The sequence below is a fragment of the Apteryx mantelli genome, chromosome Z (genome assembly GCF_036417845.1).
Source record: "Apteryx mantelli isolate bAptMan1 chromosome Z, bAptMan1.hap1, whole genome shotgun sequence".
Lineage (NCBI taxonomy): Eukaryota > Metazoa > Chordata > Aves > Apterygiformes > Apterygidae > Apteryx > Apteryx mantelli.
The window spans coordinates 32,569,149-32,593,026 of NC_090020.1; the positions used below are offsets into that span (position 1 = coordinate 32,569,149).

General features: G+C 36.9%; 1 protein-coding gene across 4 annotated transcripts in view; it reads left to right on the top strand.

The window, feature by feature from the left end:
- Positions 1 to 23,878, top strand: part of DAPK1 (death associated protein kinase 1) — a 96,332-nt gene that overhangs the window by 55,246 nt on the left and 17,208 nt on the right. For 3 of the 4 annotated variants that reach the window (XM_067315319.1, XM_067315321.1, XM_067315322.1), the window contains 15 exons: positions 2,109 to 2,247; positions 3,732 to 3,861; positions 4,145 to 4,193; positions 4,331 to 4,357; positions 4,813 to 4,965; positions 5,129 to 5,174; positions 7,406 to 7,495; positions 8,894 to 8,986; positions 10,555 to 10,674; positions 11,849 to 11,947; positions 12,756 to 12,854; positions 14,070 to 14,168; positions 15,710 to 15,907; positions 16,958 to 17,155; positions 20,028 to 20,126. In XM_067315319.1, coding sequence (XP_067171420.1) covers positions 2,109 to 2,247; positions 3,732 to 3,861; positions 4,145 to 4,193; positions 4,331 to 4,357; positions 4,813 to 4,965; positions 5,129 to 5,174; positions 7,406 to 7,495; positions 8,894 to 8,986; positions 10,555 to 10,674; positions 11,849 to 11,947; positions 12,756 to 12,854; positions 14,070 to 14,168; positions 15,710 to 15,907; positions 16,958 to 17,155; positions 20,028 to 20,126 — 1,639 coding nt within the window. The remainder of the gene's footprint in view (positions 1 to 2,108; positions 2,248 to 3,731; positions 3,862 to 4,144; positions 4,194 to 4,330; positions 4,358 to 4,812; positions 4,966 to 5,128; positions 5,175 to 7,405; positions 7,496 to 8,893; positions 8,987 to 10,554; positions 10,675 to 11,848; positions 11,948 to 12,755; positions 12,855 to 14,069; positions 14,169 to 15,709; positions 15,908 to 16,957; positions 17,156 to 20,027; positions 20,127 to 23,878) is intronic. The other variant, XM_067315320.1, reaches the window with a different exon arrangement.

Here is a 23,878-nt window from a genome sequence, read left to right on the forward strand (position 1 = left end):
TTAAATGTGTCTTTCAGGTTTAGAAGAAATGTGTGTAATCAGTGCTACTGTTGCTACAGATGACTAGTAAGTTTTAACAGAGACTGTGTATGCCAATGTGAGGGAATAAGCATGTTTGCTGCAGCCTTTCAGCTCCCTTCTCTTCCTCGGCTGAAGGGTCAGCTGCACGGCATTTGTAGATAGATACAGCTGCTCTTCCTGCTTACCAAAACCTGTATGACAGTTAACCACTGAACCTGAGTTTATAAAGGTGCTTAGTTTTTCTGTGACTGCTGTCACAGCTGCTCACTGGCTTGAAGAGTAGCCAGAGTCTGTTTGCATTGTGTGGCATGGATGTACTCTGATTAACATCCTTATGACAACCACAGTAAACGTCCACATGTATTAATAAACATTTGGAAACAGGTTCTATATAATTTAGAAGTCCCTTAGCCCAGAAATTGGAAATGAGAAGAAATGCCAGCAATGTGTCACTGCCCAGTTTTCCATTTGTCATCAGGAAGTGCTGCAGAGGTGCAGACTTTAACCTGAAAACCTTTTGCTCTTTTCAGTGGGAAGCAAAGCATGAGATAATACACATGTGCATCCGTTTGTAAGATCTTACTGATCTGCATCTGTGGTAAAATAATGAACTGTATTTAATCTGTAGGAATTCCATTTTAATGTTCCTAAAACAGGGATGATTAAAATGACCTTTCTCCCTTCCAGGCTGTAATTCTTATATTTAATAGCACTTTGTTTCAATAATTGCTTTCATGAAGAAAATATTACAACAGCACAAATAAAACTAAAAACAATACCCTTATTATCTTCTAGGCAGCTGAGTGAAAGCTCCAAGAACTCATTAAAATATACTCTGTCTGCAATTTGCATTACAATAATGCAAATTAAGTCTCTTGAACAGTAGACATGATAAAGCAAGTCAAATATATTTCCAGAAACTCACCCAGACTGTTTAGCTATTGTTATATGTTAATCCCATTATTTTTTATAATCAGAACTTTAAATCACAAACAGATTCTTCTCCTACAGAAAGTCAACATATATTAGGGTATATTTTCAGTATTTTTTAAATATCAGTACAATGCAAGAGGTGGGAAATAATATAACTATCTTTGCAGTCTCCAACACATCTGTAGGTAATAATGCTGTTTTCATAAACAGAAAAAACAGGTTGCCAGACCAGCCAGTGATCTCAACATATGTCTTTAAATTGGGGGAGACTGCATGAAGTTTTGGGATGTTTTTTTAAGAAAAGTTAGAAATCATATTTCCTATTTACTAAAATTCTGCGTGTCTTGGCGCTGTTGACAATCATCACTCCGGCCAGATGACTGACTGAGCTGAGACAAGGGTCATTTTCAGTTTATTCCTCTCCCTCAAATGCAGGCTTCCTCAGAATCTGGGTAATGCTTATGCACCCTCTTCAGTTCTTACACTCTTATTTCTGCCTGTGAAGTTAAAAGGCTTTCTGTAAGTAGTCTGAAAGGCAGTAGCTGCTTTTCACTGTAGGAAAGGCATGATAATTTTAGGTCCAAATATGACATACATGATGAATGTAACACACTATTTTAAAGATTACAGTGTATTTTCAAAGAGTTGAACACTTTAGGGAGTTTAGAAACTGCATAGTAGGACAGCTACTAGTATTTATTTCAAAGTGAGTTTTAACTTTTCTGTTTCCCAAAGCATAAAAAGCACTGCATGTTTTACTGGTAGTATGAGCCAATTTGTGTTTTTTTTTCTAGATGTTCAGCTACATTACTATGTTTTGAGAATACTTACTTCTTATTTAATTTTATTCTTTATTTAAATTTAGATATAGCTGACCCTGTGGGTGGGGGGTTCTTTTGTTTGTTTGTTTTGGGTTTCTTGTTTGAAAATAAGATTTCTGTATTGTAATCTTTCCCCTCTCCAGAGGAAGAGGGGTAGAGTTACTGACTGTTTCAGATATTGAATTATGCAATTTTCATCTTCTGGTTTGATATTAATGGTGTTAAAAGCATCAATATCAAACCAGAAGATAAGGTTGCTCTGAAAATAGTTATGCTAAAAAGAACCCAAAGGTTAAAGCAAGTTTGTCAGTAACTCTGCTTCTGTTCTCCAAGTGTTGCAGGTGGAGAGCTCTTTGACTTCTTAGCTGAAAAAGAATCTCTCACGGAAGAGGAAGCCACAGAATTTCTCAAACAAATACTTAATGGTGTTCAGTATCTCCATTCTCTGCAAATTGCCCACTTTGATCTTAAGGTATGTTGAGCAGATTAAAAATGTAGACAACTGCAAGCAGCATCCCATTAAGTCCTTATAACACCAGCCAGAAATCTGCCATCATGCAGATATTGGCTGTAGCTTTTTTTGCTAGCTTATGTAGAAAGGGGAAAATTCAGCCATTGAAAAGAGATTATTGAACCATGAATAGTTCCCATCTGTTTCCACATGGAAAATAGCAACTTTGAACAAAATGAGACCATTCTGAGGAAACAGTCTTGAAATAAAAGCTGTGTTTAGGACTGTATGGAATGTGGATGGGATCTGGATGCAACATTCTGAATAGCATGCCTTTTCTCATTGAGTTGGGGGGGGGGGGCTGCACTGTTGTATACATCCTACGTTCACTTGAAAGTTATCTATAGGTAGTAAAAACAAAACAAGACAAAATTGCCTGTAAAGATTCTGTAGAACACATGGGGTTTTTTTTGTTTTTTTTAAGAAAAAAAGCTTTATTTCAAATGAATTTTGCATTATTTTGGCAATGGAAAGAGATCTTTTGTATGTAAACTCAGTTAATGCTTTCTTATTGTTTAATTTCAGAATATTGAATGTTTTCATATGTAAGGTTTTTTGATAGTTTTATGTCATCTTAATGTAGGAAGGCAGCTGAACATTTGCTAAAGTCTGCTGAAGTCAGCAGCTATGTCTATGGTAGGAAAAGGAGGCATTGTTATTATATGGCAATGGAGCTCTAAAAGGGGATGCCATGTTCTGGGGGTAAGGTAGAGAAAAGAATGTTTTTCAATTTAAACATACTTTTTCCAATCTTACCGCTTCAAATAATATGTTTGGTCTTTATAAAATGATCATCAAGATAAATGAGTTGTGAAAATAGAAGAATATACTTTTAATATTTTCTCACAGTATGAGGTGTAAATTTTTTGCCATTGTGTCTAATAAAATAAAGCATCCTTACACCTGATAATAAGAACATGCAAATTGAAATATGCAGCAAAAATAGAAATGTGGGGAGGGAAAGAAGAAAATTACTTTTGCCTTTTACCTGCACATCAGCCATTATGTTTGAGGTAAGGAGAAGTAAAATAATGGTGATATTGAAGTTCTTAGTGGCTCCGGAAGTCCTCTTTAGCAATGTGAGCAGGACAGCTGTAGCTCTATGAGCTCTTCAGAGCATGCCAGCTTATGGATGTGATGGGATGCGTTTCCGCTCACTTAGTCCACATGAAAACTGCAATAGCTATATTTACAAAAAGTAAAATCTCAGCCCCATGGAAATCACAGGAGTCTGTCATCAATGTTAAATCCTGATTTATTGTACTTAATTTTTAGCATGTTAGGTCATAATAGCAAATGACAGGATTTTCTTGCTGAAGACACAGATCAACAGACTGAAGTAGATGCTGAGCAAGGACTCAGTGCTTAAGGGTACTTGTATGTATCAGACATTTTGTACCTACTTAAAATCTCTTCCCTCTTCTTCCTCTTCCTCCATCTCAAAGCCTGAAAACATAATGTTGCTGGACAGGAATGTACCAAAGCCTCGAATCAAGATTATTGACTTTGGTTTAGCACACAAAATTGACTTTGGAAATGAATTCAAAAATATTTTCGGAACACCAGAGTTTGTTGGTAAGAGCACTGTTCTTTCTTCAGACTACTCTTTTTCAGTATATGAAATGGTATGTGTGGCTTAGCTTGGTTTGGCTGAGTTACTGTTTACATAATCTGTGTGCAATTTGTGACATTTTGAATTTTAATAGAACAATTTATAGTGTTCATTAATAGCTTAGACTTGCATTAAAGTTATTTTTATCTATCAGCATCTTGGCTAGTTATATCTGACATATACATGGCCAGAGTGACATAGGTGTGTTCTTTGATTATGTACTGATTTTCTTCTGTCTTCCTTCAGCTCCTGAAATAGTAAATTATGAACCTCTTGGTCTTGAAGCAGATATGTGGTAAGCTCTTGGATCTTTTTTGAGATAAATCTCTCATAATTATTCTGAAGTTCTAACTTCTTTTTTCTCTCTCTCTCTCTTTCTCTCCCTCTGTCTCCCTCCCCACCCCCCCCTTTTTTTTTTCTTTTTCACTCCAGGAGTATTGGTGTAATAACTTACATTCTGTAAGTACCAAAATCTACAGGTGATTCTTTGGAAATACTGATTTTTTTATTCTGATTCTGTCCTCTGGGTTTTCAGTTATATGATTCTATTTTTGACAAAAATTCACATAAAAATTCTGTGTAAATCAAACCAGTTTGACTGCACACAAGTCAAGTTGAGTGATCATAAAAGCAATTGTATAATTACAGAAAGAACAGTCATTAGTCAGCATTGAGATAGCATGGGAAGCTGGCTTCACATCTTTAGGCAATATTCCTTAAAGGCTTTATTTTAATCAACATTCTCTGAAATTACAGTGAAGCTTTTTGTCCTATTAGATGAAATCTTCCTTAAAATAGGTTTGCAGTTCTAAAGTAGAAAAAAATTATATTCACCTTCTGCCTTGATTTGATCTAGAGGGTTGAAAGGGCAGTATTACAACATGTAATGAGAGGAATGTTCTGTCTTTCTGCAGTCTAAGTGGTGCATCACCATTTCTTGGAGAAACCAAACAGGAAACATTAGCAAATGTGTCTGCTGTGAACTATGAGTTTGAGGAAGAATTCTTCAGTAATACCAGTGCCCTAGCTAAAGATTTTATACGAAGACTTCTAGTCAAGGATCCAAAGTGAGTTATTTCTCTTCTTGTGTATCTGCTGTTGCACTCTGATTTATCTGTAGTGTTTCAAATTACATGATATTTTGCAATGTTAGTTTATTAAATATATAGTGTTATGTATTTTATGTAACTTTTATTACCTGAAATAGTTATATCTTTTCTCCCATTAAAGGAAGAGAATGACTATTCAAGATAGTTTGCTGCATCCTTGGATCAAGGTTAGTATGTAATATGTTCTCTCTTATCCTGTTTTTTAATCAGTCTTTATTTCATATTACACTTTTTCAGTTTTTTAACAAAACCTTCAAAAGAAAAATTAGCATATCTGTTCAATAGATCTTACTGTTTCAGAGAGCTATCTGTATGTAAACTCCTAAGTGCAGAGTATGGACTTCATTAAGATATCGTCCATGTTGGTTAGTGGTAGGCAAGTACTACAGTCCATTATTAAGATTAAAATCATGCTCAGTCAGAGAAGTTAATGTTCAGAAAGCATTGTACTGACAAAGACACATTTTCTGAATCCAGTCCAATTTCCTCTCTGCTCACTTACATTTGTCATCTTCTAATCTCCCTATTTAGATAGGACAAAAGGGTCATATTTCTTCTTTCCTTCCTTCCTCTTTAGACTAAAGAAAGCAGTTGATGTGGGGCAGTGATCCATTTCTTTTTAAGGGTTCCGCAGTGGTTGGTGTGAATCAAACTGTTGTGGTGCAGCTAAGTTGAGCAGGAGAGAAAGAGAAAAGAGACCGCTCTTTTTAATACGTGCATAGTATACCTATCATTTAATGTAATCAATTGCGTATCACTTTCTAGTTGTGAACAGTAAATCTTTTCAGTGCCAATAATTTCCCCAGTCTTGGGAGTGCACTTTCTCTTGGAGGTTTGGTTTAAGTTACCACTGCTGAGCTGATAAATAGTGACTTGTTAAGCTCTGGTATCTTGATTACTTCAGTCCTGTGTATCTGTATCTATTATAAATCAATTTCATTCTAGTAGTTCATTTTCTTAGAAATTAAGCCTTAGGGATGTTGACTCTTATTCAGTAAAAGAACAGCCGTGAGTGTTTGAAACCTCTCCATTTCTCAGAGAACCAATAAGCAGAATATGTGTCTATGTCACAGCTGCTCCAGTTCATAGGCCAGCATCTTGGGTCAAACACTTAAACACCGATATGCCAAACTACAGATTTGACTGAAAGGAGTATTGGTACCCATTGTGCTTTGATGACTTTTCCATGGCGCAATCTTGAACAGCTGCAATGTAAAGCAGGCAGTTGGGGTAATGATGTTTTAAACCACTAGAGCAAGCATTGTCTGAGTTTGTCTTTCAGAGCCCAGGGCTTCCACTCCTGGAACAAGACACATTGATTTGTACCCTGTCATGTTCCTTTATATTTTAACTTTCCAGACATCCTTTCCTAATACCACTGCTCGTATCCTCCTTCCCCTCTTCCCATCACTGCCTTCACCTGAATATCTCTGTCAAACTGAGTTTGTAGGGCCTTCCAAACTCCAAGTCCCAGATCATGTAATGCAAAATTTGATATACTCTACTGGAAACTGGTACGTGGTACTAGTCTGAGAAAGATTAAAGGGTACGGTCTTAGAGGTTTCTGCAGAAATAGGTGGGATGGTCTTTTGGAGGCAGGGGGAGTGGGGTCTGGACCCAGCAGAGAGAAATTACCAACCTGTCCAACTGATCACACTGAGACTAGTAATAACTTGGACAGCATCTAAAATCAGACAGGATATTTTCCTGGAAGATAAGATTTGCCTAGGTAATGATAGCCAAAACCTCTGCCAGAGAGGGAAGTTAAGGACAAAGCCAAATGCTCTATTGACTGTTGGGGGGGGGGGGTTGTGTTAAGTTTCCTTTTGAAACCTTTTTGAAAGGCCACTTTGAAACAAAAACATACAAATGAGATAGTCAACAGCACTGTCTCATTTCATTAGCTTCATATTTTGCTAAGGCAAACAGCAAGGAAAATAATTCATTATATTAACCCTGAACTCTGAAAATAAAATTGTCATCCTCAAGACCACTCTGCTAGAAGTAAGGGAATCCACAAAACTTAGTTCCATTTTCCCATCTCCGTGCCATATATCTAATGAACGGTGGATGCAATTACAATTTTTTGGAACAGCTTTCAAAATTCAGTAAGCTACAGCTAAAGAAAAAAAATAGTGTTGCATGCAACATTCTCAGTTATGGATTTTCTTCAGGGTATTTTCTCAAGGTATTCTGGCTGCATGCTCCACTAAGCTGTGCATGTTAAAATGGTGTGCTTACAATTACTTTATTATGACAGTATGATAATATTATTATAATGTAAATGGAAGTCATCACTGAAGGGCAGAAAGACTTAGAGACAGGAAGGTGCTTTATGAAAGTTGTGGTTGTAATTGTGGGATATTTTGCAATGACCTTCTTTTACTTTTGCCCATAGCCTAAAGACACCCAACAAGCACTTAGCAGAAAAGCATCTGCAGTGAATATGGAGAAATTTAAAAAGTTTGCAGCACGACGAAAATGGAAAGTAAGTCATTCAATAGGTCTTCAAAATGATGGCAACATACAGTTACAATAGCACTACTTGGTCTGGGGAGACGTAAACAAACATTTGTGATCACTCTTTTTTTATTTAAAGGAAATACAAACTCTCAGACTCTTTATTGAGTAGAGGAAACATTTTGGCACTGATCAGTGTCTTTCAGAGTAAAGGAGAAGGAAGAAGGAACCTATTTTTGTGTTAATTTGGAATAAATTAGTAGGTACTTGAGTATGGTATTAAGGGAGAAAACTTCTTCATTATGAGTTGCGTACAAATGCTTGTGTGTGGATTGTTTTTTTTATGCATCTAGTTGTATGCTGTCATCATCTGTCTTGGTAATGTTTGCAGACTGAAAGCATTTGTAAATATAGGCACATGTTTTTGTGACAGTAATCTGAGTAAATCAAACATCCCTTAAGCAGGCCTCACAGAATTAACTGTTCCAGTAAACCATTCAATAGAACAAGAAAAAAAAATCCATCTCTTCTGCAAAGGATTTTCAGTCTGAGACTGCAAACCTGTTTAGAGGAAGGCATCATTTACTCTTTCCAGAAATGGTGCATGGCATTAGCTGAAAGCATGGGCCTGGGCAAGGAGCTGTTCATCAAGACAGACATCTCCACTTCTTTAGTGTGCACACTAGGGGATTCACACTGAAACTAAGCAAGGACAGGACAATTGTATGAGAAATCTGTTTATCATGAGGAGGGTGAAACATGAGCCAACAGAGGGCTGTATTATTGGCAAAGGAGATAAATGCATTGTCACAAAAGCCAAGAAATAGGATGATTTTCTTAAGTCATGGAGCAATAGCACAAAATATCCAGCTAAAAAGTACATTTACACCAAAACTTAATGTTTGTGTTAGGTGAAGATCAATTATGTTTATAAACTTTAAAAATTAGTCTGCTGCCCTAAAACAAGATGGTAGCGCTAGGAATATCTTAAACTGCTGTTGTAATATAGCACTTAAAGGAATGCTGTCAGCTAACTTATGCTTGGTTTAGGTTTTCTGTATGCACTTACTTTAAAATCCCCCCTTTTTAAGTATTTTTAACAAATTTCAGACTTGGAGAAGAGGATGTAATGCAAATTTATGTTGCTATGGATTTGAACATCTTTATGAAAGAGAAGTGATCCAAAAAAATTATGTAGCTGTGCTAGTGTATAGAAATAGCCTGTTTTCATTAAAAAATACAGATGAAATTGAAGGTGAATAAAAGGGAGATGAGGGGGAAGGTTTAAATCATGCTCCTGTTTGTTTGTGTTGGGTAATATGACAGTATTCCTTTAAAATCTCTGCAGTAGCATCCTATCACAAGTATTTTGTTTTGGTTTTTTTTTTTTTTTACATATAGCTTTTCTCTTCTTATTTTTAAAAAGCAATCAGTGCGCTTAATATCCTTGTGCCAAAGATTATCAAGATCTTTCTTGTCCAGAAGTAACATGAGTGTTGCTAGGAGTGACGATACTCTGGTAAGTATATATTTCTATGGTTAGAGTGCTTTAATACATCTGAAACTTAACAGCTTGTGAAATAATTCTAACATGAATATTGGATTATTGTAAGTGGGTATAATTGATTATTTTTCTATATAAGAAGAAATAGGTTTTTAAGCTAGAAAAGTCTGTTATCCATAATCTGATCTTCTGCATAATACAAACCTTAGAATTTTGTTAATTACTGTATTGAGCCTGATAACTAATACCCGAATTTAATTTATCTTGGTTTTGAAATTCGATTCATGCAGAGCCTTAGTTCTGTAGTAATTATAATGTGAAAAAGTTAAAAACTGAATTTTTCATGGTACTGTGTAGCATAACGTAGGGGGTTTTTTTCTTTTAATTTAAAATATTCAAAATTATTCAGGGAACTTGACACACTCCTAGGTACAGAGAATGTTTCAGAGTATTAACAGAGGTAGCAGTTATTAAAGGAGGAAATTTTAAGAGTTGGCCGGTCTCAGTTTGTGGTGTTATGTTGTCTACTAGATTTAAGTAGTCAGGGGCAATAGTTGTGTGCTTGGTAATTAGAAATGCTTGTAAATCCAAAAACATTCTTATTAGCTTACTCTTCAGGTTTTACTACATGGTTCACAAATTCTCTGTGATCATCCAAGTATATATGTTAATATATTTAGAGCTGGGTAAGCTTATCTTTTCTGGGCAATAGTAGGATCAAACTTAAAAAAGGCTTTGAAAAAAATTCCTTTATCTGTAATATCCTCCTTTTGTCCTTTCTGTGCAACTCCAGCCTCTTATTTTCACTTTTCCTCCTCTTATCTTTCTGCTTTCACACTCTTTGTTCTCCCTGTCCTCCCCCAGCCATGCACTCTGGGTTGTCAATTGTCACTATGCCTTTTAACACTGAATCAGCATTTCACATCCCTGTTGTAACCTAATGCCAGTATTATTCTAAAAAATCAGTAGCCTCTGGAGAGGGGAGAGAAATGACGCAAATATTGGCTTCTGTGACTTTCAGCTCTTTGACATTTTAGTGCTTGGAAGAAGAATAATGTTATGTCTGCAAAGGTATTTAGGCCCATTACTAAAGTTCTAGGTTCATAACTGGTCCTTTTGTATAGGCGACAGTTAAGTTCAAAGTACTTCTGCTGTGGCATATCCCTGAATAACTCAAAATTTGATCTTGCATTTTATATTTGTGTACCTTTTTTTTAGTGTTCCTATCACATACATAAACATAGTCAGTTTTGTTTTATGCAAATGGTTGAAAGTCCTAGGAGGAAGAAACTTATATGCCTAATAAAGAAAAACCCTGTCTGGAATCTCACGCAATAAATGATGGGTTCATATGTAAAGAAGAGTGAAACATTGTACTAGAAAAGGGCTGGATCTTCAAATAGCACATACATTTTAGCCATATACTTTCAGGAAGGATTATATCTTTGCAGCTGAAAGGTTCTGCAAGACTCTGAAAATTTTACTTTTTAAATTTTTTCCATGTCTTGGCAGGTGTTGAGATAGGGATTTTTTTTTTTTTCTTTTAAGCTAATAATTTTTCTTCTTTCTCATTTAATTACAAGGATGAGGAAGATTCATTTGTGATGAAAGCTATTATTCATGCCATCAATGATGACAATGTTCCTGGATTACAGCACCTTCTGGGATCTCTGACAAATTATGATGTCAATCAACCCAACAAGGTAAAGTATGGATCTGTGCTGAGGTGGGTGGGGGACTATCTCTCACCCTGTTGAACAGAGCAATGGAGTTGTAAAGTAGAAATGTAACACTTGACTTTTTTTTTTTTTTTCTTCATTTCAAGTGGATGGGAAATAATTCTGTCTTCCTACAGGGGAAATCTTACTAAAGTGTTTTGCGTTCAGTCTTCTCAAACTATCTGAAAATGGAGCCCAAAACATTTTCTTGCCTAGGCCTTGACAAATGCAATTCCAAAAGAAAAGTAGCAATCAAATCTGTTTTCAAGAGCTGTACTATATTAAATATTGGCCTTTGCTTCTTTTTTGCAGTTGTTGTTTCTTAGGGCAGATAAGGATGGCTGAATATTACTATCATTTTGGTATTACTTCCTTCTTTTTCAGAGGCCTTTTAAAAACTGTGTGGGGATAATCATACTGCCAAAGTTGACTTTGTGAAGCACTGTCAAAAAAAGGTGCCCCATTCTGCAGAAACTGGTTATCTCAACATTATATTAGACTGTGCTGTTCATCTGTTTCAGAACTGCAGTGATTTTGCTTACTAAAGTATTTCAGTTTGCTGCTGCTGTACTAAATTGGTTGTCAGAATTGAGACCAGGAAACTAAAGTTCTGTTGCTTGCTCTGCTGGTTGACCTTGGATATATCATCTCTGCTCCATTTTTCACTTTTCTGTGAAAAGGGAATGATTATACTGACCTTTATTATAAAGTATTTTGAAAAATACTGATGAAGAGTGCTATAAAATTAAAGCCTTTATTCTTTTGCTGTGAAGAGATCTTGAACCTTTCAAGTTACCAGTGGATTTTTCTTTTACTGCTACAATTCTGTGTAATTTTCTAGTAAGTTGCTAGTGGTTTGTTTGTGAGGTATTGTGACCAGTTCTCTAGGTACTCCGCCTTAAAATGCACATGTAAAGGAACTGTAGAGGGGAACATCCTTGTCAAACTGAGCTAATGAGAGTTTAATGTAAGTATTCCTGCCTTGAAAAACTTGTTTTTTATGTGTAGCATATTGGTTAGTAAATGTAAATGTGACCTCATCCCAGAAGTATAGAAAATTGGAGTGCAATAAACTTCTTTGCTCCAGGGGATAAATAATTTTCTCTACAACATGCCCTCTTCCTTAATGCCTCAAAAATTGTTTATATTTTGTTACTAGCATGGAACACCTCCTCTATTAATCGCTGCTGGCTGTGGAAATATTCAGATGCTTCAGTTGCTTTTAAAGCGTGGATCCCGTATTGATGTTCAAGATAAGGTCAGGGTTCTACTTTGACACCATTCTATAAGTGTTCTTGAGTTTCAGTACAGTTAGCAGAGAACAAACACATCAGAGTAGGTTGTACAGGACATGAAAACGTCTGAGTTGTAGTCTATTACATAAGTTATCCAGTGTCCTCCATAGCAAAAAGACAAAAGCAAGTTTTTAATAATTTCAGGTGTTGCTATTGCATAGCCTCCAATTTTGATCACTTTATTAGCTGAATTTGAGCAATACTGATCTTTAAAATGTGGTTCTTGCTTATAAAATTGCTTTGATTAATTTAAATTAGTAATTGCCCTAAAACACACTGGTAAACTTTATTTAGTACAGAATGGAATAATAAATGCACATTTTATTGATATAGACTATTGTTACTAAAATTCGTAAGTGTCAAGAGGGTATGCTTTGCAAAAGCATTTTTTGAAAAACTATTATAATCATCTGGAGCTCATTTAAAGCAAATCACTTGAACCACTGTCTGCGTCTCTAGCTAGTAGATGGTAAAATATGTAACATAAACGTTTTTATCCTGTGACTGTTCTTTCCTCAAAAATGCCCTTGCAAGGAGGAAGAGGATGTAAAGATGTAAAGATCTGTTAATTATCCTTGCACAGAGGGTTTTTTTGTTGTTGTTGTTGATCAAGATTCTGATATAAGCCGTAGCTTGACTAGCTCACATTTACTGTGATGAATCTGAGCTGTTCAATGTACCTGTGTACATGTATGTGCATGTATATCTCAAGGAAAATCTAAAATTAGGATTCTAAATTTTTTGACCTATGTAAACAAACATTTTGGACAGGCTGGATCTAATGCAATCTACTGGGCTTCTCGACATGGTCATGTAGAAACGCTGAAATTTCTCAATGAGAATAATTGTCCTTTGGATGTCAAGGATAAGGTAAGAACAAAACTTTCCATCTTTCATGTAGATAGGTTTTTGTTTGTTTGTTTGTTTGTTTTTTTAATATGTATGTAGCTTCATCTTAGCAAAGAGAGAGGTCTTGCCACTGGAATGATTTTTCAACTATGCCATAATCCCAAGAACGTGACTAGCTTTTTTTAGTGTGGTTTTATAAGCTGACATTTAGGGCTCTGATAACATAGCTTTTAAGTAGCTGCATGTACTGATTATTTTTCTGACAAATGTTAAACAAGTATGCATATAAATGTGGTGAGTACATGGTGGGTAGGTGGGAAAGTAGGAACTTAAATTAATTTTCTCATGAAGACTGGTTTCACATTGGAACGCAAGGTAAAATCATGATTCTGTTTTTCATTTCTCTTGATTGAAAATCACTTTTGTCTGACAAGTAAATTTGACTGTTATTAAGTTGACTATAATGAAGCTTAACACTTTATAGCTGATGAGCATTTACCTTGTCTTCAGCAGTGTTACTTGAGTAATGTTGGCACTAGAAATTGGTTGCTGTTAGAATCGTATACCTTAGCAATACTTTTATACTGGCCAAAGCTCCAATGTAGAGGCAGTTATGCTTGTGAAATGTAGTTGGTCAGGGAATCAGTGCAAGGCATATTAGCAAAATTAGTGTTCAATTTATCCTGACTGGGCTATTAAAAAAGAGGTTACTCTTTTAATAAAAATACCATCTCTTTTTCATATCACTGGAACAAAATCATTAATCAGGTTGTAAATAATTACATTTAGTGACCAAAATATGCGAGGATATACCAAAGTCTTGGACCAAGTGTGTAGGTATGAAGAGAGGAAAAATAGTATGAATAGAAATAGGACTTCTGTTTCAGTGCCTCATTGAATGCGCTGTGTGCTCCCTCGGCCAGCTGCCTCCTCTTATTGCTGAGAGATTGTGTTGGGGCTGTGATCTTGAGCAAATAAAGTAAATTCAGAACAAATAAGTCCTGAAAAAGGAAGGCCTTTGAAGAAACTCCCTGTCAGATGGTGTTACACTTGTAGTGTACAACAGTGTGCTAGCTGGAGATCTCTGCTGACCACAGCTGGGACACGAGGATACAGGTACAGAGGAGGGGTATTTGGACCCCCATGCCACATACAAGCATTCAGACTGTGCATGGTGGTGTATATCTATGGGTGATGTATGAATTACACTGGAATGTTCTTGTTATATATTTGCAGTCTGGAGAGACAGCTCTCCATGTTGCAGCTCGGTATGGACATGTGGATGTGGTTCAGTTTCTCTGTAGTATTGGGTCCTATCCAAACTTTCAAGATAAGGTGAGTTATAGCCACTTTCTATTTTTCTTAAACAAATACAGCTTTAGCGTTAGTGGTCGAAACTTCTAGTCTTGCCTTGCTGCCTCACACATGTTTGAATTTGAAGTAATAGAATTATGGAGGTTTCTATACCTTTTAATAGATGAAGACTATTCAAAAACAGTGGTGCATGAAACTGCCACAGCTGTACTTATAAAACACAGGTTCTCCTGAAAATGAAAGCTTAAAAATGAAGAGAACTGTGCATCATGAAGGTATGGGTGGTGTATCCTGAATTCAGCTAATGCTTTTTCTTAGTTACTACCTTGACTTCAGCTTGTTTTTGAGTCATGGAGTTTCCTTAAAAGTAAAGCTCTCATTTGGAAGATGAACTTGCAGGAGGGCTCCTATAAAGAAGAAAAATTAATCCTACCTGTCAGCTCTGAACTGGAAACTCTTATGGGAAAACAGGAAGGAAGAACATTAATTTAAAAAGAAAAAAAATCATTCAACCCATATTTCACTGAGATTCCATTGTCTCTTTGAGTTCCACCAGCCTTTCAAAATGCTGTGTGCTGCAGGACTACCTTTATATTGTTTAAGCAGCAGAAGGTTAAAAGGCCCCAGAAGGTGCTGTTTGGCTATTACTTTTTCCTCAGATTTTTGCAGAATCATTTGATGATACCAGCATCAATAGCATCATCATCAATATTTGCCAAGTACAAAAAGGTACCCCATTGCTCAGAATTTAACAGAATGACTCTTTCTGTTTTTAAATTCTCTCTGCTTTGCATTGAGCTACAGAAGCAATGTTTTCCATACCTTATTTTTATAAAACGTTTGAGTGCCTGAATGATGATCTACAGAATTGTTATGAAGCACAGGAGGATTGAAGGTGAATGTTTTGAAGCTTCCTTGGTTCAAAGACCAAACAGTCACAACTGAACTTGAACTAATTCAAAATGCCCACAGCTTCAAAGCCCTGTCTTAATGTGACAGTAGATGACTCAGTTTTCTAAGTACCTAAGTCACTGCCTACACTCAAAAATCATTTAGATGTGCTTTGAACATTGTAAACAGTGATGTGCCTCAATCTGCAAGTCTAGTGGGATTTAGATCCCCTTGGTGAGTGATCCATTTTAAACACTGTATTAGTCTCTCAGCGCACAGGATGTAGAAGCTGCTTATGAAGGAGGATACCTTTTCAAGTAAGAACCAAGATAAATAGTTATCTTTAGCAGCACAGAAACATCAAAATTGGTATTGCTAACATGCCAGGTATTGTGCATAGATAGCTTTATGGTTAGAAATACGGAATCCTGGAATCAAGATAGTGATGAAAATCTGGTGAGTTATCACAGTCACTGAGTATATCAACAGGAATTATCCTCACTTTGAGAATGTCAGCATTAGAAATTACCACATCTTTTTATAGGGCTTACTTTAATAGATTGTCTTTTTTCTTTCCTGATATCTTCCTGTATTTCTAAGTTGAGCTGGGGAATAGTTTCTGCTAGCATTTGGCTTCAGCTGTTTTGTATTTTCCTAATCTGTGTTGATAGGAAGAAGAAACACCACTGCATTGTGCTGCTTGGCACGGCTACTACTCTGTTGCCAAAGCACTTTGTGAAGCAGACTGTAATGTGAACATTAAAAACAAGGAAGGGGAGACTCCTCTCCTAACAGCATCTGCTAGGGGTTACCATGATATTGTGGAATGCTTGGCAGAGCACGGAGCTGACCTTGATGCAACAGACAAGGTTAGTAATGGGTGAATGAGTTGTTTTTAGTTAGGAATTATGTCCAGAGATCACAGGTGTCACAGAGCTGTAGCTCTGAGTTTCTTCATTCGAGTGCTGCAAGCCATCATTATTTTTATGACATGGGTTTTCTGAGTGGTTCTAAGGAGGATATTGATGACTCCAGTAGTCTTTAAAGTTGATGAGTGATTATTTTTCCATGATTGGGTTTTTACTGTTGCATTATCAACTTATTAATTAATAACACTTTATGAGCAACACAATCTCTGTAGAGAATAGCAGGAACACTGGGTGCTGGAGTTGCCAACAAGCTATTAACTTAAGAGGGGAAAAAATGAATTGTTTGCCTTTGATACCCATTGTGTCAGATAAATCACACCTAATACCAGTAATCTACGTTCCAACTATTTAAAAATAACTCCAGTTGATTCAGAACCATTTTTTGTCATTCTGAATGTGGTCCCAAGGAATAATCTTTGCATTTTATTGTTTATACTTATGCTATGCTTGTCCTTATAGCTAGCATTATTCCTGATGGAATTGCCATTACATTTGAATAGTTGCTAAAGCAAGAAAAATGCTTCTGCTCCTAAAAAATTAAATTTGTTTTTCTGGTCACTGTCACTCTAAGCTGTTCCACAGAGGGAGAAAGCTCTGCCTCTAAAACTATTGATCCCTAACCAGATGGTGTGACTTTTGCATCACTAACTTCTGTCAGTAAACACTACAGTGGTTTAAGATACTTGACTGGTGGTTACTGTTGGTCACTCTCCCACTCCCTAAGGAAGTCATCAGCACAGAATGTTTATTTGCATTTCATTCATTCCAGTGCAAAGCCCAGTAGCTTCATATAAATCTGCTTTCATCCCATAGTTGATTTGTTTTGACAGATATTGTGCATCTCCCTGCCTTCACTCTCAAAGGAAAAAAACATTGTGATTCTTGAGTCAGAGAAATGCACACAATTGCCATGAAATGATCGTGACTGAAAAATGCTTCAATTTTTTTGCATTATTAAAATCTTACTTACAAGTTGTCTGGTGATTTCAGGATGGGCACATAGCCCTACACCTTGCTGTAAGAAGATGTCAAATGGAAGTGGTTAAAACTCTTATCAGTCAAGGATGTTTTGTAGATTTCCAAGACAGACACGGCAACACTCCTCTGCATGTGGCCTGCAAAGATGGGAATGTTCCTATTGTGATGGCACTCTGTGAAGCAAATTGTAATTTGGATGTCACTAATAAGGTAAATGGAATATGGGTATTGAACTACTGTGTTTAATTATAGCTCACCTATTGCATAGATGACCTTTTCCAATTCTCTGATATGTAAAGTGTTTTTTTTCTTTTTCCTTTCTTTTATTTTTTATCTCTTCAAGTGGCCAAATGCAAAGAATTAAATAACTCGCCTTGTAAATTTACATAGGTTTGTTTCAGTTGAGTAAATGATTAAAGACCTGTGAGGAAAGAGCCCAACTGAATTAATTGTCACAGCATACTTTGTTATTCAACTCTAATGTTAAAGCATATGCCAGCCTGATTCTCTAGTTGTGTGGTTTTGCTTTATGCAGATTACAGCTAGGCACTGGAGAACAGATGAAATGCATTTCTTCTGGCCTAAACGAGCATTAACTTGAAGTGATTTAATAATAGTAATTTACTTCGAGTTGAAGATTGGCGCCTTTTTATTTTAAAAAAAGAAAAAAACTTCTTTGAATTCTTCCAAATGATGTGAGAAAATCTGCACCTTCATCTAACAAGTGATTTAAATCAACTGCAGATTCTATTCCCAGTTACAAAAATACACATCATCTTGGCTGGTTTGTTTTCATGCCTTGAGTTGGTTTATTAAAACAAATCCTAGTCAAACATTTACCTTAAAATAAAATAGCTTGAATTTATTTATTAAACCAGTTGTTGCCAGCAGGTTACATTAAATCTCAGAATTTAAATGTTAAGTGTAAAAGTTTGAGAAGTTCAAGACAGTAGACTAAATGAGATGCTTTTGGGGAACTTCCCTGTTGCTTTCTTTGTTTCACTTAGGTGTGATGATCACAGAAACATTTGGCAAATTAGATACCTCTATAAATTTTGATTCCAGTGCATGTCTGGATTACTGCCAGCTAAAAATGCAAAGTGTCCATAATTTTAGTAATCACTTTCCAAAGAGAGAAATTAATAGCCTGTCTCTAAAACAAATGCTTTGTTGGCCTCCTTTGTTGTGCTAGTGCTGTAGGGTATGTGAAAACTAAATGTATTATTTTGCAGGTTTAACATTCTGAATTTCCTCCTAAGAATCTTTAAATAAATCATAAGCTGCTTCAGGAAATTTTCCTATTGCTGGTTTGAATAGCTTTAACATCAGCCATTAAACTCTGCTGACTTGTTATGTGGGGTTACGGCTTGATATTTAGCTTTGAATGACTTTCTCTGATCTGGAAGGATGCTGTAATGTTAATTTTATATGCCACAAAGTTTGAGTTATTTGTAGGAGTTTTTCTGTGATTTGTTTGTTTCAAGTATTGCAGCTTGTTTTTCTGAAAACATACATCTTCTGGCAATAACGTATTAGTAATTAATGTTTTCATTTATTACAAAAGCTCTAATCTTCTCTGCGTCAGTCAGCTAAGGAAGGTTGTGGGGCTTTTGGCTTAAAGGTTGTCCAGTACAATCAATTTTGTTTTTAATAATTAAGATCATCAACTGCCAACTGAAAAATCTTACCATAATGAGCTCCCCAGTCCTGCTTCTGAGCTTAAACCTGATTGATTGGGCAATTAAGTCCAGATCCACAGTTGAGAACACATTTTGGGGAAGGTGAGTTAATGCAGCCTAAGACTGGACTGGCACTTCTTTTCATAACTGAGAATGCTGAGCAGGGATCAGTGGCCTGACCTCAAGCATACTGTGGAAAAAATCATCAGTCTTCAAGTGTTCAGTGAATATTGTACCACAGGTATAGAAGCTGTGGTTGAAGTTTATGTCCTGTTAATCCTTTAAGAGTCTAGTATACTAGAAGGTACTTTAGAGCATGCTTTATTTGAAAGAGCGACTGTGGGTCTTATGAATAGAGGATCTTTATTTCCACTTGTCATCTTCAGCAGCGAGCCCTGAAATGTGAGTGAATTACCAGAATGACTGTATATCCTTGCTTCTCAAATCTGGCTTTGCCCAGCATAAAGGTAATACTAGTTGAAGGTACTGTTTGTTTCTTCCACAGACTGTGTGCAGTAGAACATCATATGCGTTTGAGTTACAGTGTAGGTTTTTGAGGAGCAAACATCTTTTCAGTTCAAGTTTTCCAGTTGATAGAAAGCTAGCTTTCCTTTCAAATACTTTTTTGTGAAGTAAGCATGTGAGTTTACTTCTGAATGTAGGATTAGAACAGGGGGAAGAATGTTGAAAGCAGCAAAAAGTATGAGCAGGTAGAGGAAGAGTTACAAGCAGATAATATATGGTAGTGGTATTTATAATGATGGATGGGAATGTGAAAAACCAGAAGTCGATGCCATGAGAACCTCATGTCAGTGGAGAGACTCAGGAAAAAAAGCGAGACCTGGTAAAGCAATACTTCCAGCAGCTTCCTCTTTTGATGTTATTTTCCCTGGACGTTTTTCTGTCACTGAGAGAACAAATTCCTTCAGGTTGACAAAGCAACTTCTCCTTAATATTTCTCTTTCTCTTCTGCCTTTTTTGATGGGGAAAGGGAGAGTGCAGATACCTAAAATTAAGTAATACTTGGCTTAAATAGGATCCAGGGCTTTAAAGGTAAAAGGTTTAGTGTTGCTGAACTAGTTCATATTTAATTAAGCAAAATGGAATTCAGTTTACTGGGAATTAGAAAGACATTCTCGCATGCAGTCACATACTGTAATTCTTCCACAGTTGTGGGGGACTTAGCCATACAATTGTTTCCCATTTTTAAATAGTCAGTCTATCCTTTGCTTCTAATTGAGCTTTAAGGCATTGTGCTCAAGCTGTAATCAAATTACTTAAAGTTTTTGCAAGACCTTCATTGTGTATCAAGTTGTATAATTATATAATATGTTTGATTACTCATAAAAATTAGAGCGAGGTTCTCTGACTACCATAATAACACGTTCTTTTCCCTATCTTAGTATGGAAGAACACCTCTACATCTGGCAGCAAATAATGGCGTTCTTGATGTTGTCCGGTTCCTGTGTCTCACTGGTGCCAATGTAGAAGCTTTAACCTCTGTAAGTATGACAGGTACTGTTATGCTTCTTTCTTGTTTTATGTATGACAGTAGGAAACAATTTAAAATTCCTCCCTTAGAAAAGAAAAAAGGACAACAATCTAATATAATTAAATTTGAAAATTAAAAAAAAAGTTAGGCTATACTACTTCCCTAGCTTGAAAAGCATTCTCAGTTGCCCACCTGTGTCTTTCTTAAAACTAAATTTGAAACTAATTAAGATACAGTGCAGCTACCACTTCATCTACAGAATTCCTTCAGCTATGAATTGTAGCATTGTGTTTTCTGTATGCCCGGTAGGCCACCATCTTAATACATTATGTACCATTTGTATATGTATTAAATTTTTTTTGCTTTTAAGATGGTTAAGATGGTTTTCATGGTGGAGATATGTGGGTGAGTGGATGAGTGACCTAGCATGCAAGTGTCCTTGTAAAACAAATTGTTCCTGTCAGATCAGTCAGCGCCACTGCTTCTGATCAGTGTCCTCCAGGTATTTTTCATTATCAGAAGAGAGAGAAGCATCCTCCCAACTGGTGTATGCATGGGGGGATGAAAGTCAACTAGGCATCATAGACACCATTACCTGTGTTTTAAGCAAACTAACCACCTTTTATTTGCAGAAGAGTTGGATCAGTTTACATTGCTACTTGCCCTAACCAGTGTATCCTACTCAGAAATAACTATTTCTCTCTATATTGAAATCATATTGTGATTTAGTTTTAGCTGAGTTCATGTTTTCCAAAGTTGTTCTCCATGCAAAGTATCCCTGAGACTGCTGAAATGGAGGGAAAAAGGAGAAAAATGATGTCTCATTTGTTTTTTGCATTTGGTAGAACTTAAACCAGTTTTATTGTCTTCTGTTTTATCCTCTTATCATGTACTGTTTTATCTTCTTAACATGTATCTCGTATGTCGAGGAAAACCTTTAAAAAGCAGTCATTAAAACCACTGAACTTGGAATTGTGGCTTGAACAAGTTTAGCATCTATAAATGACATTCTGAAAACTACTGGATTGTAAATTGCCATATCCCCTATTAATAAGTAATGAATTGTGCATAAACCAGACTTACTGGGGTGTTTTATAGCTTTTCCTTCTTCACCTTTTTTTTCTGGTATGTCCCATTCTGTGTTTCTATTTTCACTACTAAATACTGTACAGATAAGATGTAACAAAAGGGTTGTGGGGGAATTCATGAGCAAACCTGTGTCAGTTTATTTATGTCATGACGGCTATTTTGATATAATTGCCTGTGTGGATCCTCTCCTTCCAAGATAAAAGTACTTTTTATCTCTTTAGTTTATATCAGTTGGAAGGAGATGGCAAAATAAATTGTAGTGATACTAAATCTGGCAGGAGAAACAGACTAGTTATACGTTAGTGTCCATTATTGCAGCAGTGTTGTAGTAGAAAGAAGGAAAGAGGAGGAGAGGGAGTGAGCAAGCATACTTGGTGATTTTAATGACATTTCAGTTTTGCATTAGTTTGCTAGGTGAATGTTAAACTGTTTTGAAAAGTCTTATTAACAGCTCTTTCTGAGCCACTGCAGTAGAATTAATTGCCTTTTTCTTCTCTCAGAATTTCTCAGGAGTTAACTTTTTCAGCATTGTTAAATAACTTTAGACTGGAGTGTAATTTCTCTCCCCCCTCCCTAGGTTAGAGCCCATTTTAGAACTAGTTTAAATTTGAATTTGATTGCATGCATATTCTTAAGTGATTTTAGAAAGCCTCCTGCTCCTGAAGTGTATTATTTTCAGTTTTTAAATATCCTTCAAAAAGTCCTGTGTGCTCATGTGCTAGTTGGCACCATATTGCCACCTCATCATGGAAGTTTCTAACATTTTACTGAGCTTAAAACTGTCAGATTGCTCAGAACCTTTGAATAATGATGCCTGCAAATGGCCAGTTAAATTCAGGACCAACTCTTGCGTGCATGACTGTCTGATGTACAAAAAAGGAGCCAGTTAGTGACTGAGATGAAATGTATCACCAGGTGATAAATATTCTTGGAAACATGAAAAAAATTGCTGGCATCTGTCAAGTTAAACATCTCAAAATGCTTTTGTTTAGGTAGATTTGACTTAATTCTGTCTGCTGGATTTGGTGCTTTCTGTCCATGCTGCTGTGTTGGTAGCTCTGGAGTATCCTTCAGCTAATCCACTGGCGTTTTTGCTTGTCTTTTTTCCTCCATGCTCTAGCAATCATGGATTTCAAAAATAATGCCTGTCAGGAAACAATGCCTTAGCAAGGACAGGCTGCTCTGTCAGGGAATTTGAGCTGGGCACCAAGAGTAACCACAAGACAAGCAGGGAACGTGGCTTCACCAACAAGGGCTCAGTCCTACAGCACCCAAGCAAGGGGAGCAGAGCAGGTCTGATGACAGCAACTAGCATCAGCCAAGAGTCCAGGTCATCAGAAGAGTCCATAGCAATGAGGAAGGTCCAAGCCCAAGTCAGCAAATCAGGTCAGGATTGGGTCAGGTGAGAATAACCTGGTCAGTCAGGGGCCTAGCAACCATCAGACTAGTCTATAGTGATGTGGCAGGTTTGAGGTCAAGCCCAGAAAGTCAGGGTCTGGGTCAGTGGGATACATGGCCACTCACAAGCATAGCTGCAGTGTCACTGAGACGGGGACCAAGGGTGAGTGCCTCAGCTTAAGTGCAGCTATTGAGCAAAAGGTGTGGAGGGGAAGCTCTCCATGAGGATTTTTTCCAGTCTTCCTTCACAATCGTTTGAACCAAGATATACTGCATCAGAGAGCTGGTCTTGAGCTCAGGAAACCCTTAGAAAGGGGGAGTGAACTCTGGGATCTGAGAGTGCCATCCCTGTTAAAAGTAGGCTTGCCCTGTGCTCCCATTTGCTTAGGCTTATACCAAAGCAAACCATTCCTGTTACCATTTTTCCAGTTTCAGGAACACTCGTCTCCATCTCTCCATAACCATGTTCACTAGTCAGGCTCTGACTGAACCACTCTAATCTGCATTCTTGGCCAAATGCTCATCAGATGATTTTCCTTTCTGTTTGTGCCCAAACAGCTGTACTTGTGCTAAATGTCTGATATCACAGTACAGCTGTTTAACCAAAGCCAGGCTTGAAGGCAAAAGGAGCCCCCATGGAGCAACTGGGCACAACAAGCAAGGATGTCAAGTTACACAGGACATGCCACTGCAATTCCAGTGTGCCCAACAAAAGGTGTGGGACTTGCTCTGATTCTAAGGGAAAAAGCATTTGCAGGGATTTTCGTTGGATATGTGCTTCACGCTATAGTTTGCCAGGCTGTCTCCAAGTATGTGTTGCAAGGATAAAATGCTGGGCTCTGGAAAAGTGCAGGGCCAAACAATAGTCAGCTTTTGGACTTGCAAGGAGACCAGGGATTTGAGGATCTGGATAAAATCCACACCTAAGGTTGGTGCAGGTCACCAGAAGGATTCTCGTGAAGGGGATCAAGGTTTTCCCTTTATTTGAAGATTGTTGGATTCCCCCAGATGTGCCCAAGATTGGGAACCCAGGAAACATCAGGAGCATGAAGTTTTCCTGATGACAGCCTAGCCCCCCAAACACTGAACTGTTCTTCCCCTCGTACAACAGGCAATCAGGGTTAAGTAGAATTTGGGAGGAATAGGATCAGTTGAAAAGATAAGATGCTGCTGCTTTGTTACATCTTTTCTAAGGAAAATTATTTTTAAAAATGCATTCAAACATATCTTCAGTAAAGTTGCAGTTAGCTCAACTATGGAAGAAATTTAAGGGCA